Source organism: Cladophialophora bantiana (genome assembly GCF_000835475.1).
Source record: "Cladophialophora bantiana CBS 173.52 unplaced genomic scaffold supercont1.3, whole genome shotgun sequence".
In the NCBI taxonomy this organism is placed as follows: Eukaryota; Fungi; Ascomycota; class Eurotiomycetes; order Chaetothyriales; family Herpotrichiellaceae; genus Cladophialophora; species Cladophialophora bantiana.
In genome coordinates, this window is record NW_015971577.1 from 697,191 (window position 1) to 712,257 (window position 15,067).

The following is a 15,067-nucleotide window of genomic DNA, read 5'->3' on the forward strand; positions in this document are numbered from 1 at the left end:
GTCTGTGTGTCTGTGTGTCTGTGTGTCTGTGTGTCTGTGTGTCTGTGCGTCCGTGGTCGTACCCCCTCCATCAAGGGATGAACGAGTGAATAAATGACAAAAAGACCCCTGTTGCTCCCTTTCCCACGGACGCCAGCCCGAAGTCCCCAACAACCTACAAGGCAGTCCACGATCCGTTCTACTTGCATTCATATCGCGCTACCATCACGCACGGCTCAGTATTCCTCCACCTGAGAATTTTCTCGAAGAGCCTTGGCGCGATCGGCCGGGAGAAGAAGAGGAAGATGAAGCGGAAGATGACGACAAGGGAGAGGGTGTGGTGCCAGTTTCTCGCCCACGGCGCCGAACCTGGAGCTAGCGGTTCGTCCTTCCGCCTCCACGTTCGCCCACTGGCCCTTCTTGGTGTCGAAGCTCTGGACCATCATCCGTCGTCGAGATCGGCGGTTCTCGTCACCAATCTCGGCCGAATGAGCATCCTCTCCCACCTTTTGAGGGTGGTGCGCAGGGGATGCCCGACACGGCTCGGCGGATCCACAGTACATGTAGATGCAATCATGGCCGCAGGAGATGAAGGATTTCTCGTGGCGGTTGCAATTTTCTTGGACGAGCGCGTTGTCGACATAGAGAGGGGGGAGGGAGAGGGGAGGGGAGGAGGAGGAGGAGGAGGAGGAGGAGGACTTGTTGTCGGATACGTCCTCTTCCTCGTCCTCGTCTTCCTCATCACTGTAGAGCGGCTCGCTCTCCTCTACCAGCGCTGCGAGCAACTTGTTCTTGGGCTCGGAAAGGGGCCAGACTGCTTCTCCCCTGCCTGGGTAAATGATGGAAATGAACGGGTCGTTTCGGAGACAGACGCCGCCCTCTTCGCGGAAGGCGCTGTTGGCGGCGCTGGCACTCCTGCTTCGTCCGCCAACCCTCGAGGGGCCCGGAGTAGACGTCGGGCATTCAGGAGGCGGCAAAGATTCCTGCTCTTCTGGCGGGGTGGGGATCAGAATGGGGAGCGCCGAGAGGACTTCGTCGACGTCCAGATCTGCAGGGTGTCTGCGAATGGCGGAAGGCCGACTTGGAAGGTCTTGAGCTTTTTGAGGTGGTCGTACGACGGGCGCCGTCTGCACCGGCGAGAGAGTAAGTACGCTGGCGGAAGTCGGAGAGTAGGTGATGGTGCGGCTCGGCATGTTTGAAGCTGTACGTTTGGTGTCAGCGATGGTGGTGATTGCTTCACGGTGGTGATTGTTGTCTTGTTGTCTGGCGTTATTTGATGAGGCGAGTGCTGTCACTGTTGGTGTAGCTTGATGGCGGCGAGCGTAGTGGGAATCATCTAAAGGAATTCGTGCTTGTATTGCTGGACTGCATGGTTGTGTCGAACTAGCAGCACTACAGCTTCTTGTATACTCGTCCGAGACGGACCTGTGAGGACCTGCGACCCCAGCCTCGAGACATGAGGACTTCCATCCTGAGAGCGTCACCCCAGGAGCTGATGAAAAGTCCAGGTCCCCCTTACAAGGAACCAAACTTTCCGTCGTGCCGGAACCGACGGTTCGGTCGAGCCATGTGTTTCTTTGTGGCGGAACCAGACACTGGTGAGGACCTGGAGGTCGAGGTGGAACAAAGACTTTGCGTTCCAGATGCTGAGTTGATGAAAACGTCTGGGACAGGTTGCATGCAGCGCATTCCGTGTGCAATCCAGCAACCCTCTGGAGGTCCTTGTCGACACACTGCTTTTGGATGTTGTCGCCTGTAGAACTCTTCGCAGACTGCTCGTCTGTCCCGGCGAGTACGGGAGAATATGCCGGGGGTGGTCCGTGTTGCCCGAGAACAGCCAAAGCAGGTTCGGGCTGTAATATAGACAACGCGGACGAACTCTCTTCTGGTAGGCGCTCTGACACAACGATGTTGGGAATATTCGACGTCGGCGAAGAGGGTAATGTCTTGGACGCATCTTCCTTTTTGATAGTATTCTGCGCGCACATGAAAACTGTCAAAAACTGGTAGCTTCTTTCAAACTTGATTGGTTTAATCGACTGAATCCTAATATTGCTCCCGTTGAGCGATCATGCTTTCCAGGTTGCTTACAACGATGGCGTAAAGGGTCGTTATGGGTATTGTACTTTCAGAGAAACCAGAGCTGCTCGGCTTTCATTTTGCAGACATCCGCTTCAGTTGATCGACGAAACGGGTTGAATATGATCCTATCTGAATGGTTATACATTCGAAAACAGGGCCAGTTTGTCTCGATATATAGACTTTGTTGCTCGTCACCAAATTCGTCATACGTAGACAAACAGACTCCCCCATGGTGACCATGGGCTGTCCAGCTGCTGTTGGCAAAGTCACGGAGAGAAGGTATGCTGGTACTCTGGTTATGGATGCGGAGGCGGTCATTCATTGCCTCGATCAAACGAACACCATTCGGTGAACGGGAAGGTTTTGGTCATCAACTGACTCCTAGTGTTGATTCTAGTAGGAAAGGGCCGACGAAACACCCAGGAATAGGTAGACGGCATCAAAAACATGGAATACTCTGTCAAATCTGTAAAGAATGGCACACTGCCAGTACTGTGGACTGTTTAGCACTCCCCTTCAGTCCTTCTTGGTTCGACATGTGAGTAGACAACTCTCCTTCCTGCCACCCCCCATACCATCCGAGCACTGGCACTTTGCCTTGTTACACTACTAAATGCGCATACGGCGCGTGCTAAACAGTAATAAGCAATAGAACAGCAAACCATTAGTTTTTCCGATAAATTTATTCCATTGCGAAATCTCCTTTCGATCCTCACCATTGAAGAGTTACAAATACATAGATATGAAGATCTAGTTGAAGTCAATCACCCCTAGCAATTCAGGGGCAATCTGAATTGCATTTCCCGTTGTTGGCGTGTCTTTTGAGACCCGCGTTTATGAGGCATCTTTCGCGTAGATAGCCTTTCCTGGCGACGACGACGAGATTCCTCTTGTTGTACTCGCTTATCAGCATCCTTTTGAGCCTCCTGTTGAGCCTTCTGTTGATTCAGTCTCTCTCTTCTTTGAGCAGCGGCTAGAGTTCACTCCTTTCCCAAGTTCACTGAGCTCTCTACATTTGATCCTCTTACGTGCATCTTGAACTGTAATTGCACCTCGTTCAAAGACGTGTCTATGGCTATTATTTCGTAATTGGCGAACGAATGTACCTGCGGTCATATCCGGTTAGATTGACCTCTTATCTTTCATCGTACATGGGGGGATTTAGGCCCCACGGGTCGTTTGTCTTCATCCCCCACTTTTGAGGACGACCATTTTGGGCTGCCGACCCCACTCCATAAATCGTAGAAGGCTTTGTTGAAGACTTCCTGTCTAGATCTCAAAGGTTGAGAACGAACAACATTGATGGCCGGCGATCTGCGTCGACTGCGTTCCAGTGCTCCATTTGCCCACTTCTGGTCCTTCAAGATGGAGGCCGATCCCCCTTCCGAGGTACCTTCTAGATTAATTCAGAGGCTTACTCCGCCTTGCACGTTTCCCATCATTTATGTTAATTAGCTGAAAGGACATTGTCTTTGAAGCCCCTTTTTCCATAGCCTTAGTGATCCAGTCTTCGCCTTCTCGTCGAGAACGATACCAAGAGTCAATATGTTGGCGAGGACTTCTCCGGCCGGCTTTCGGTTACTCGATGACACTATGTTATTCACGCCACTGAAACTTGGGGCCTTAAATCTCGAACACCGTGTCATGATGGCCCCTCTAACCCGGATGCGAGGCACGAAAGAGTCTGAAGGCGTTTACATGCCTGGCGATCTCAACGTCGAGTATTACTCTCAACGAGCGAGTAAAGGAGGATTCCAATTGACTGAGGCATGCCCGATTAGCCGCCTGGTGAGAACCTGGTCCCTTGAGATTGGTGTCAAAGTCAGCCAACAATCTTTTTAGGCCTGTGGCTATCCAGGGGTTCCTGGGATTTTCACGCAGTCTCAGATCGCTGGATGGAAGCGAGTGACCGACGCCGTACATGCCAAAGGCGGTTTTATTTTCTGTCAACTCTGGCATGTCGGCCGTGCCACAGTCCCCTCGTTGCTCAATGGCCATGATTGTGTTAGTTCGAGCAACATTCCGCTTGCGGGCAAAGCTTTGGACGGCTCCGAGTATGCAGCCACTCCTCCTCGGCCGATGACAGTCGAAGAGATACGAGAAACCATTGAAGAATTTGCCGCTGCGGCCAAGAGGGCGATAGAAGCAGGGTTTGATGGCGTGGAAATCCATGGGTAAATCCTGAGTTCCTCAAATCACACATCCTGGAGCTAATGGATTTCTCCTAGAGCAAACGGATATCTTCTAGACCAGTTCCTCCACGATAATGTCAACGTCAGAACCGACTCTTATGGCGGATCAATTGAAAATCGAGCCAAGTTCCCATTAGAGGTGATCAAGGTAGTGACATCTGCAGTCGGAGCAGACAGGGTTGGAATTCGATTATCCCCATACAACTACTTTCAGGATACGAGAGACTCGAATCCCGACACACACTGGGCTTACCTCTGTCAGCAGATTGCTGAGCTTCCCGAGACTAACCGTCCCGCGTACGTCCATATGGTGGAGCCCCGGTTTGACGAAGTTTTGGACGAGGCCGCAAAACTGACGGCTCTCGTTGACGGGTCGTCAACCGTCAAAGTGAAGGATAAGATGCCTTCGCTCGTCCCTTTCCAGAAGATCCTTCAAAAAGGTGGGGTCAAGTTCATAGCTGCTGGCAACTTCAACTCCGACAACGCTCTCCCCAAGCTAGAGGCAGATGAAGCTGATGCCATCATTTTCGGTCGGTGGTTTATCTCCAATCCCGACTTGCCTCTCAGATTGGCAGAAGGCCTGCCGTTGAATCCTTACGACCGTAGTACATTTTACGGCGCCGACCCCCTGAGTAAGGGCTATACAGATTATCCCTTTTTTTCAGCTGGCAATAGTAGCCGCATAATCATCCAAAGTTAGCACCACAGTCTTCGCTACCTTGGAGCGGATTTTGTGCGCTCTATACTTCTAGAATAAAGGGGTCCTAATACCTCAATTGGGACCACACTCGATAAGCAATAAGGGAGGGAAAGCAAATGGCTAAATGGACTTGAGTTTGTGTATCTAGAAGCTAGCTATATACCGCTCTCTGTCGTACAACGATTGTAAAGGCTGAAATAAAGTGCCACGGTTCCTCGCTAGCTACTTAGCTCAAACAGTGAATAGCCAGGACCCGGATTCCGTTGGGGCTTCATCCCCCCATCATGCCTTGGCATCCTTATCTTTTTAACCAGGTCTTCTGCATGATCAGCTATTCATCCCCTCTTCTCACAGGCGCGAAGAAGAAAAAAGAGATTGAACATGTTCTCCTCAGACCTCTGCCCCTCGTAATAATCAGTGTTTGATGCAATTTGGACTCTCTAATCATTCTTCGCGCATGCCGCAACAAATATTGTCTCAAAATTGCAGAAATGGAATCGACAACAACTACAACAAAACCCAAAAAATACGTCTGCTCGTGGGAAGGATGTGGAAAGGGATTCACTAGGTCCGACCATCTCCAGCGGCATTCTTTAAATCACGGAGAAGGACATAGTACTTGTCCAAGATGCAGCTTGCACTTCAAGCGAGCTGATCTTCTAGGTATGATGTAACTTATTTCGTTAATGACAAGGTATCAGCAAACAGAACATCTGACGATGGTGACTTACAGATCGACACATGGCTCGACATCAAAGAAAAGATGAGGAGGCTGGCGGCGAAGGACTGGGTGTAGTGGAAACGAGAAAAAAGTTATGGCGAGATGCTAGTGGCAATATCGTGTGCAAACGCCCAAGCCAAAGAGATACTTGCAGGCCAGGCAAAAAGCGACAGCCTACGAATTCAAACGCTCTCCGTCAGCAAAATGGTGCTGTTGACGTCGACTACGGAAGAGCTCTGTCTGCAGAGCCACTTTCACCACCGCGATCGATGCTGAGCGGTGAATCGATGGAGCAACTCTCCCATCAGTTACCAGAGCTTCCCAATGACCCAGACTTTATCGCACAAACGTCAGGCCCTGACATGTTTGGATTTCTGGCCAACTCGTCATGGGGCATTCAATCCTCTAGCATGAACACCCAAATGGATGCACCTTTTAACGAAATTTTCAATCCCGACACAGGTGGGAAGATCTCCGTCCGGATAGTACTAGATCAGAACTAACAGCCCATACAGCAAGTTCATTCAATATGCCGTTCACGACAATGAACAACTATAACTGGTTATTTGATCTGAGTGACAGGACAAAGGTGCCTACAACTATGCAGCAATCTTTGAGTCAGTTTCCAGCAGGTCAAAGTGCAACTTATGGTCCTGATATGCAGACCATGTCCTACCAAGCGACTGGTCAAAGTGCCTTAGATGCATTCCGCTTGAGCACCGAGGCCAACGGAAATTCAACCTCAGCTCCTTCTTTTTATCGACAGACGGCATTGCAGCAGAGTCAGAATTCTGCCCAGTTTTCAGGAGACCACCAGTATGATTTTCCCGGATCCCAAAGAATGGCCCTAAATGCCTCTGCCTCGCCATCTTCTTTAGAATCCCAAGAAGGGTCCCATTCGTATCTAGGGACTGATTCTTCCTCTCCGACGAGTACCTCTCATGAAGAGTCTGCACAGGGCCACAAGCAGAATCAGCCAACAAGGCCTTTAAACCGTCAAATAAGCATACCTCAGTCACCTTTTCATCCCGAATCGTTCTCGACAGATCAGCCTTGGCGAAGCAAACCGAGAATTGATGAGACATCCCGGAATGACATATTGGATTTACTGGTAAATGCTCGCCCGAAGACACCAGACGGTTCAGAAATCTCCCCAGAACACCCGCTCCTGTCGCTCTCCTGCATGCAAAATTACCTGGATTTGTTCTTCTCCAGGTTCAATGTTGCCTACCCTCTTCTGCACCAGGCCAGCTTCAACCCGTCTGAGACAGAAACATTGCTCCTTCTAGCAGTCATATTGCTCGGTGCTACTTACAGTGAGAAATCAATCCACCGGCTCGCTGTTTGTATCCACGACGTCTTGCGAGCTCAGATATTTCAGCATCCGGCCTTCTCAGCGACGCCCGAACTGTGGATGTTGCAAACAATATTACTGGTCGAATGCTTTGGCAAAAGCAGGGCAGGTCAAAAACAGCATGATATGGCGCACCTTTTCCATGGTCTGCTCATCAAGTGAGTCAAATGACGCGCTAATCTTTAAATCTTTGCAGATAGCGCTAATGCTTTTCAGTCTGATTCGGCGAAGCGATTGCCAAACAGTGCGACAGCCAAACTTCAGAGAAGAATCTGGTGACCTCGAAGATAATTGGCGCAGGGCAATTGATGTTGAGCTTCGGAAGCGGTAAGGTCCAAAGTTCTGATTGAGGTGAGAGATAACATTTTGGCTAAATTCCCCTAGACTTGCATTCCTGTGCTTCCTTTGGGACACTCAGCACGCCATCTTATTCTCGCAGTCACTGTGTATGTCGGCTTTCGAACTTCGTACCACGTTACCATGTAATCAAACTACTTGGGAAGCGAGCACAGCTGAGGAGTGGTGGAGACACGCAAGAAAGGAAGCTCAGATTCCCTTCTTGTCTGTCTTGAAAGTTTACATGAACCCCGATTCTGGAGCCCAAATTCCTGAATTGAACGCCTTGTCTCGACTCCTTGTTCTCCATGGACTTATGTCGATTCAATGGGACCTTAAGCGTAGAGACCAAACTTCTTTAGGTGAGACATTAAACATTTTATTTCTTTCAAGAAACTGTCTAAGTTTAATGAAGGGGTCGGTACCTCCGACCAGCAACGATGGCAAGATCGACTTGCGCAGTCTTACGATGCATGGAAAGCAGATTTCGACACCTATTGTATGAACATGACATTATCTCTGAGCGACAGCTCATCGAGAAGGGCAGAATTTACGCGCTTCAGCACAGCGACTATCGCGATCTACCACGCAGCCCACATCACGCTGAACGTTGAAATTCTCGACCTCCAGATCTACGCTGGGGCGCGTCATATTATCGGACACCCCGTCACCCGGGCTGACTACGATCGATCACGAAGCGTTGTGAAAGCCTGGGCCAAACCCGGAGGATCGACGCCTGCAGCAAAAGCAGCCTGGCATGCTGCGTACCTCCTCCGTGACGGGATCATGAACCTCGAGAACTGGGACGTCAACAATGCCTTCCACTATCCTTGGTGCTTATACCTCTCTACCCTCACGTGCTGGGTATTCCACTTCGCTAATGTGGCCGACAAGTCGGCGGAGAATCCGCTGCGCAACGCCCAGGCCTCGAGCTTCGACAATGACCCTGCTGACAGGGTGATTTGGCATGCCAAAGCCGAAATGAATGCCTTGATAAGCAGCATGACAAGTGTGGCCCCGGGAGATCTCTGGCGCGTTCTGGGAAAGCATTCGACGTCGGGACTAGTGACAGTGATGTCGGCACATCTAGCAAACATCCGCTGGGCAGTTATTCATGAGGGAAGGAAGGTTTTAAAGGGAATTCCACCAGAACGGTCTTTTCAAGAGTATAATGCATGTCAAGAGTACAACTTAGACTAGAATTGAAATTCGTTTGATCGGGTAATGATTCATACATTTGGCTAAAGTTGATGTTGTATATCTTTGGGAGTCTGTCATCTATATTGTCAGTCATCTCTATCCCTCCTCTGTTCTTTCATTCTGATGATCAAAAAAGCAACAGACAAGAATTGCCTTTTAATAATCTTTCATTCTTCATCCTGGAGCTTGTCATGGCGTTCTTCCCAGTGATAGCGGCGTCTGGTCGTTCTCGCCTACCCTTACGTGTGAGGGAAAATATAAATAGTCGACAAGAGCAGCTCTATAAATTTTTAAGCACTGTCTTTCCCTGGTTGCAATACGAGGGAGCTTCGTCTGCTTTCTGGGTTCCCTTCCTCGATACTGACTTTATCAGATGAAGCCTCTCCATCTAGGTAACTTCTCACCTCGATAGCCACTTCGGCTGCAAGGCGAGGGTATGGGATCTCTGATCGACGTTGTAAGATGATTTCCCAGGGCTCAGGCTCAGATTCTGGTAGCTCCATGATGTAGACTGCGGATTCGACTCGAACGACTCTGTGCTGCTTACAGAAAGGCGAAGCACGACCTGGAAGATAGTAAAGGGACGCATGATGGGCTGACATAATTGCGTATCCTTTGAGATATGTAGACACGATACAATCCGATCAGGTCTTCCGGCTGGACCTGCACTGCTGTCCAGTTTGTTGCTGCCTCCATTGCGAATTAGGCCTGAGATTTCTACTTTAGAGCAGAGGCAAGTTGGGGTAGGGTACGAGGTGCTCATCTGGCACATGCCGCTCCCGTCCTAGACATAAATATAAGAGAATATTGGTTGGGTCTTTAACAGGAATGAAATTCCCCACAGGCACTAAGCCAATTTCAGTATAGCTCCCTATCATGTGCTTCAAGCTGGCTGTTAGACAGATCGAGTATCAGGGTTGCGAGATCGCCACCAATTTAGCCGTTGCCAGTTTGGTTGCCAGTTTGATCGTTAGCACCTACAACGCCATTTATATCATGCCATCTATCTGAAGCAGAATGATGTTGCCGTAGATGATGTCACCAGGAAACTTTCGGGAAAGGCTTTCCTGAAACAGGGCTAATGTGTATAAACAGGAAAGAAACTTGGTAAAAGGACGGATAGACAGACATCTATAAGAATAGACTAATGCTATCTATTCTATGTTATCAACATGACAGTTCTCAGTCTGACACTAGCGCTGAGTCCGAGGTAAGTCGAATCGGCGCTGTGCAGATTCAACAATCATTACCAAGGACGAGGGTCGGCGGAATGGAAGTCATTGCTGTCAATCACAGGACTCATTATTACTGCTCATACTAGTTCTAGGGAGCTTGACTTGGGATCCGGAGTGATTTCAAAGGATATCCCCCACTCTTGATTGCGAGGCTGCCTTTCTCTTCCCCCTTCGGTGTAGAGAGCCTGTGAGAGCTTATCTCTTACTACACAGGGGTAAGGCCAACAACTATCTCTGTGGTAGGAATTCCTCCACTTTTCGGAGGTTCGTACGAATTGGTTCGCGAATAAAATAAACTTTGGGGTTCCTCGCGCGAGTGAGCTCTTTGTACTGGTAAGGCCCATTAAAAGAGACATATTGAGCTCTCGGATTAATTTCTCCAGACTAATATCCAAGACCAAGGTCAACAAGCTTTTGTTACTATCCCCTAAGCCCACAGAGATTGAGAATATGATCGAGCCCGCCAACATTCCACTTTTCTCGTTCGCCCCCTTTCTGCACGGAAAGCCGGATACCCAGAAAGCTTTAGCCCAAGATATTTTCAAGGCTTTCTCTGATGTCGGTTTCGTCTACCTTAAAGATTATGGTATCCCTGCCGAGGAGGTTGAAGCTATGTTTGACTTGGTGAGCTAGACTCTGAATCTCTGATGCTTCGTGTATAATTGGGAGATGGCTAAGAGAGCAAAATATGGACAGACCAAGAGATTCTTTCAGCTTCCGATGGACTTGAAGAAGTCCTGGAAGATCGATAGCGCAAACGCGAATCAAGGATATAGCCCCGAAGGTGCTGAGGCTGGCGATGGTGTCGATCATAAGGAAAGCTAGTGAGGACCCGTAACTAACTTAGCCTCTCTCGCGCGTTAGGAAGGCTATGACCATTCTGACCGCGAGAATTAGCGAGCACCGCCGTAAGCAAAACGACAAGTGCCCCACCGAAGAACAAATGCCTGGCTTCAAAAAGGCTATGGACGAATTCTACGGCAAATGCCTAACACTATGTGAGCAGATCTTGTGCTGCCTAGCCATGGCTATCGGCCTGCCAGGGGATTTCTTTCAGGCTATGAGCGAGAATGCAGACCCCCAGCTGCGCATCTTGCACTACCCTTCCATTCAGCGTTCCATCATCGAACAAGACAAGCATGCGCGCATCATTCCTCACACCGATTTCGGCTTCTGCACACTCTTGTTCCAGGACTCAATCGGCGGGTTGGAAGTCGACTCACAGCATGATGGAGTGTTCCATCCCGCCGCACCAATCCCGGGTACCGTGCTGATCAACATCGCCGACCTACTCCAGAGATTGAGCAACGACAGACTGAGGAGCACCATCCACCGCGTCGTGGCGCCCCAAGCTAGTGGAGATGTCCTGCCTGCAAGATACTCGATCCCCTTTTTCTATCACCCGTCCCCTGAGGCGACCATCGACCCCATTGTCATGGGCGAAGGAGAGGTCAAGAAGTACGAACCAGTAAATGCCGGTCACTACCGCTATCTCAGCAAATTATCAACCTACCCAGAGCTCAGGGTGTTTGCGGAGAAGGCGCCAGAGGTGGGAGTATAGACATGGATAGGTTCATGGAAGACTTTATGGACGAGTGACGCGACAATTTCCCATCGTCCCCACGTGCCTTGCAAGCGTGCTACGTAGTTGAAAAGACATATTCAAACATTCTTAACGAACGGATTACCTGACTATGTGAGCCAGGCCCAGAAGTCATCAATATCAACGGCTAGAATAGTCACTAGTGCAATAGACAAGAGAGACTCTATGTGGGAGTATTGTAATTGGAATATTCGTATTAAGAATGTTGATATCTCGCACGGCTCACCTTAGAACTGCGTTGTCCAAGTCGCTTGCCATTTATTCCAAGCAGATCCCCCCCTCGATCAATCAGTTTGCGAATAGATAATCCATAGACGGATTTATTGTCCACTCTTCTGAAGCAAGATTCCCACCAATGCTGTAGATAAGAGTCTGGAGACAAGGCGAAATCCCCGTTTTCCATGGTGGCAGGCCAGTATAAGCTACGATAATGCTTGACTGACCTTATCTTCATTCTAGGGCTGCTGTATGTGACTATCTGTTGACAGGGTTGCAGGATAGTTACTGTGGCTGACCACCTGAGACGCTAGCTGTCACACCAACTGCGGCACTTACCTCAACAACATTCTTCTCACCGACCTGCCACGGCCTGGCAACAGAATAGGAGGTTTTACGAATGGGTCAGATTACAGGCCAAAGTGTTTATAAACAGGCAGAATCTCTCTGAATAGCCAGGGGGACAGAACACAATCAAGCAGATAGATCCACTACTGATCTGTGTACAACACCATCCCCCTTTCCCCCCACTTTCCCAATGCTCACTGGTCGACAAAGGGCATGAAGAGCGTTCCACTCAATTTTTGCGCCGCGAGTACATTAACAATTTGCGTCACATTCAAATACAGGGGCGTTTATACTGTTCCTAACATTCACATGAAATTAATACCTCCACCGTATGAATGATATAAAAACTATACTTATCGCTGATTGCAATGAGGAGGGCTTGCTACACCAGAGTATTTGATATGACTGGCGTGATCCTGCGATTGTTCCAGTTCCGGGCCATGTAGACTAGAAAGATAACGACCCCACTCATGGGAAACAGCAGTCCGTCGATACCATAACTTTTGAGATTCCATCTATTGTGATGATGATAGGGCACCCTCGTCGTACAGGGTAAGTGGTATAGTGAATCCCATACTTGCTATTGATATCCAAGTCTTCTTCCATTTTAAAAGGGTGTCATACACTACATCAATCTATTCAATTTGTTCCATTGTTGCAACTTACGCTTGAATATTAAAACAGAAAACCCTGGCCCGCGGCAGCCGGGAGTTGCCATTATTATCGAGTCGGAGCAGTCATCTTCGCGGAGCCTGGATTAAAAGGTTCAGCTTGAGAGGGTTCCAGTCGGCCACTATGTCCAAGTCAATGGCTGCTGAGGAGATCCCTTCCGAAGTGGTGAGGGACAGCGACGCCCTTCACCTAGCGCAATTGGGCTACAAGCAGGAGCTAGACCGGAACTTCAGTCAATGGACTCTGATATCGTTTGGTGTGACTCTTTCTGCCACTTGGGTAGCTATCGGAGGGGCTTTAGGGACCGGAATCTATAATGGCGGTCCTCCTGGAATCGTTTATGGATTTGTGCCATTTCCCGCAATCTCAAACAGAATTAACGAGTGTAACTGACGCTGCCAGATTCTGGTTTTCTTTGGCCAATGCTTTGTTGGAGCTACCATCGCCGAGTTTGCCTCCTCGTATCCTACAACTGGAGGTCAGAGTGCACCGTTTGACTGTGGCCACAGAAGAAAGAGAGCCCACTAACCTAAATAATCAGGCATGTACCATTGGACTGCCATGTTGGCTCCCGAGAAATACGCCCCGACCCTGTCATATATCACGGGATGGAACACCGTCTTGGCTTATATTGTGTCTGTGGCTTCTGTTACCTGCGTCTCTGGCCAACAAATCGTGGCACTGGCAGGAATTGCCAAAGAAGATCTCGTGGTTCAACGCTGGCATAGCTTCCTGACCATGGAACTCCTCAACTTGGTGACCCTGATTATGGTCGTATTCTTCAACAAAATATTCCCCCTATTGAACGGGGTCGGACTGTGGTGGTTTCTATCCTCTCTTGTTATCATCTCAGTCACGGTTCTTGCCATGACGCCAGGGTTCAGATCTCCACACGATGTTTTTGTGGAATTCATCAACAATACTGGGTGGTCCACGAATGGCATGGCCTTCATCACTGGCATCGTCAACCCGCTCTTTGCTATATCCGTGCTGGACTCAACCTGTCATATCTCGGAGGAAGTCCCAGAACCCGAAAAGAATGTGCCTAAAGCAGTCCTTTACACACTGATTGCGGCCCTTGTTGAAGGCTGGCTTTTTATGATGGTCATCTTCTTCTCCTACCAGGATCTGGATCTTATTCTTGAAAATCCTTGGGAGTTGCCGATCGCGGAACTTTTCCACCAAGCCACAGGAACACGCGCAGGTACTTTTGGCTTAACATTTCTGCTTATGGTCTCGGGGTTGTGGACCGTGTGGAACTGTCAACTTAGTCAGGGGAGAATATACTGGTCCTTCGCTAGGGATAACGCTGTCCCGATGAGCCGGTTCTTCAGTCACGTCGATAGCAACTTGAAAGTCCCTGTTCGAGCCCATTTACTCTGCGCATTCATTGTGGCACTTCTTGGGCTGTTGTATATGTGGGCTGAGACCGCATTTGCCGCATTTATTGTGAGTGACAGACAGAATATCGGGGGGTTCTAGCCGAGAGTGCTAATCAAGCTATCTTAACTCCCAGTCCTCGGCCAACATATTCTTCAACATCACCTACCTGATTCCTCTGGTCGTGAACATCGTCCGCCAGCGCCGCTCGTTGGTGCCGGGCTGGTTCTACATGCGCCGCTTCGGGATGCTGATCAACATCATCGCAATGGTTTGGCTCCTATTTTTGATCGCTTGTCTGGGGCTTCCATACGTCATGCCTGTTACACCTGAGAACATGAATTACACGTAAGTCTTGGTCCTTTTTGCTAAATCCCATTATGTGCTGAAAAAATCAATTCTCAAAACAGATGGGTGATTGTCGGCGGGGGTCTCTTATTCGAAGTCGTTTTATTTGCCTTCAAGAGACGGGAATACAGAGGACCAGTCCTCAAAGGTTTAGAAGTGGTTATGGAAAGCGAAGAAGTCCTTGATGTCCATGATTCCGACAATCCTAAGAAAAAGATTTGACGAGATCTGGTCCGATTGTCAGTGGATCGCTGACTCACCGGCCAGTTTAGACTGGAGAGCAAACATTGAATTCGAGGGGAGGAATAAAATTGCGCCTAAAGACTGGGAATTGACGTGTCCGGGAGGGTTTGAACTCTGCAATCCGCTGGGAGATTATTACGGGTTTTAACCAACCCAAAACAAAAAACGGTCGAAGTACAACAGTAGCTACTACCTGATAAAATGTTATTATTGACAGGGACATTACTTCTGACAATAGTATGCTTTTTCGTCGCTGATATATCTCGATGAAATTTCATGTTCGGGGTTGACTACCTGCTAAAAACAAACAAACAAAACCCTTATAGCTGCTGGTGACGGGCTGAGGACTTGATTTCACGAGCGCCGCTGACTTTGCGGCAGATAAAGATCATTCTTTGCGGATCAATTTGTTACTTGGTCATAACAACCAGACATCTAAAATCCACCAAACAAGTCTT

General features: G+C 49.1%; 6 protein-coding genes across 6 annotated transcripts; 5 read left to right on the forward strand and 1 right to left on the reverse strand.

Moving 5' to 3' along the window:
- Nucleotides 1-215: 215 nt before the first annotated feature.
- Z519_02155 (uncharacterized protein) lies at nucleotides 216-1,967 on the reverse strand (the record flags this gene model as incomplete). Its single annotated transcript, XM_016759912.1, has 1 exon — nucleotides 216-1,967. The coding sequence occupies one exon, from the start codon at nucleotides 1,965-1,967 to the stop codon at nucleotides 216-218; it is 1,752 nt and encodes a 583-aa protein (XP_016623433.1).
- A 1,639-nt stretch (nucleotides 1,968-3,606) lies between these two features.
- Nucleotides 3,607-4,953, forward strand: Z519_02156 (uncharacterized protein; the record flags this gene model as incomplete). Its single annotated transcript, XM_016759913.1, has 3 exons — nucleotides 3,607-3,849; nucleotides 3,904-4,235; nucleotides 4,290-4,953. The coding sequence occupies 3 exons, from the start codon at nucleotides 3,607-3,609 to the stop codon at nucleotides 4,951-4,953; spliced, it is 1,239 nt and encodes a 412-aa protein (XP_016623434.1).
- Nucleotides 4,954-5,694: 741 nt separating this feature from the next.
- Z519_02157 (uncharacterized protein) lies at nucleotides 5,695-6,177 on the forward strand (the record flags this gene model as incomplete). Its single annotated transcript, XM_016759914.1, has 1 exon — nucleotides 5,695-6,177. The coding sequence occupies one exon, from the start codon at nucleotides 5,695-5,697 to the stop codon at nucleotides 6,175-6,177; it is 483 nt and encodes a 160-aa protein (XP_016623435.1).
- Nucleotides 6,178-6,203: 26 nt separating this feature from the next.
- Z519_02158 (uncharacterized protein) lies at nucleotides 6,204-8,564 on the forward strand (the record flags this gene model as incomplete). Its single annotated transcript, XM_016759915.1, has 4 exons — nucleotides 6,204-7,186; nucleotides 7,245-7,355; nucleotides 7,413-7,726; nucleotides 7,780-8,564. The coding sequence occupies 4 exons, from the start codon at nucleotides 6,204-6,206 to the stop codon at nucleotides 8,562-8,564; spliced, it is 2,193 nt and encodes a 730-aa protein (XP_016623436.1).
- A 1,685-nt stretch (nucleotides 8,565-10,249) lies between these two features.
- Nucleotides 10,250-11,360, forward strand: Z519_02159 (uncharacterized protein; the record flags this gene model as incomplete). Its single annotated transcript, XM_016759916.1, has 3 exons — nucleotides 10,250-10,423; nucleotides 10,496-10,623; nucleotides 10,697-11,360. The coding sequence occupies 3 exons, from the start codon at nucleotides 10,250-10,252 to the stop codon at nucleotides 11,358-11,360; spliced, it is 966 nt and encodes a 321-aa protein (XP_016623437.1).
- Nucleotides 11,361-12,761: 1,401 nt separating this feature from the next.
- On the forward strand, nucleotides 12,762-14,588 carry Z519_02160 (uncharacterized protein; the record flags this gene model as incomplete). Its single annotated transcript, XM_016759917.1, has 5 exons — nucleotides 12,762-12,986; nucleotides 13,041-13,116; nucleotides 13,180-14,087; nucleotides 14,155-14,366; nucleotides 14,429-14,588. 5 exons carry the CDS (start codon nucleotides 12,762-12,764, stop codon nucleotides 14,586-14,588), a joined length of 1,581 nt encoding a protein of 526 aa, XP_016623438.1.
- Between the last annotated feature and the right edge of the window lie 479 nt (nucleotides 14,589-15,067).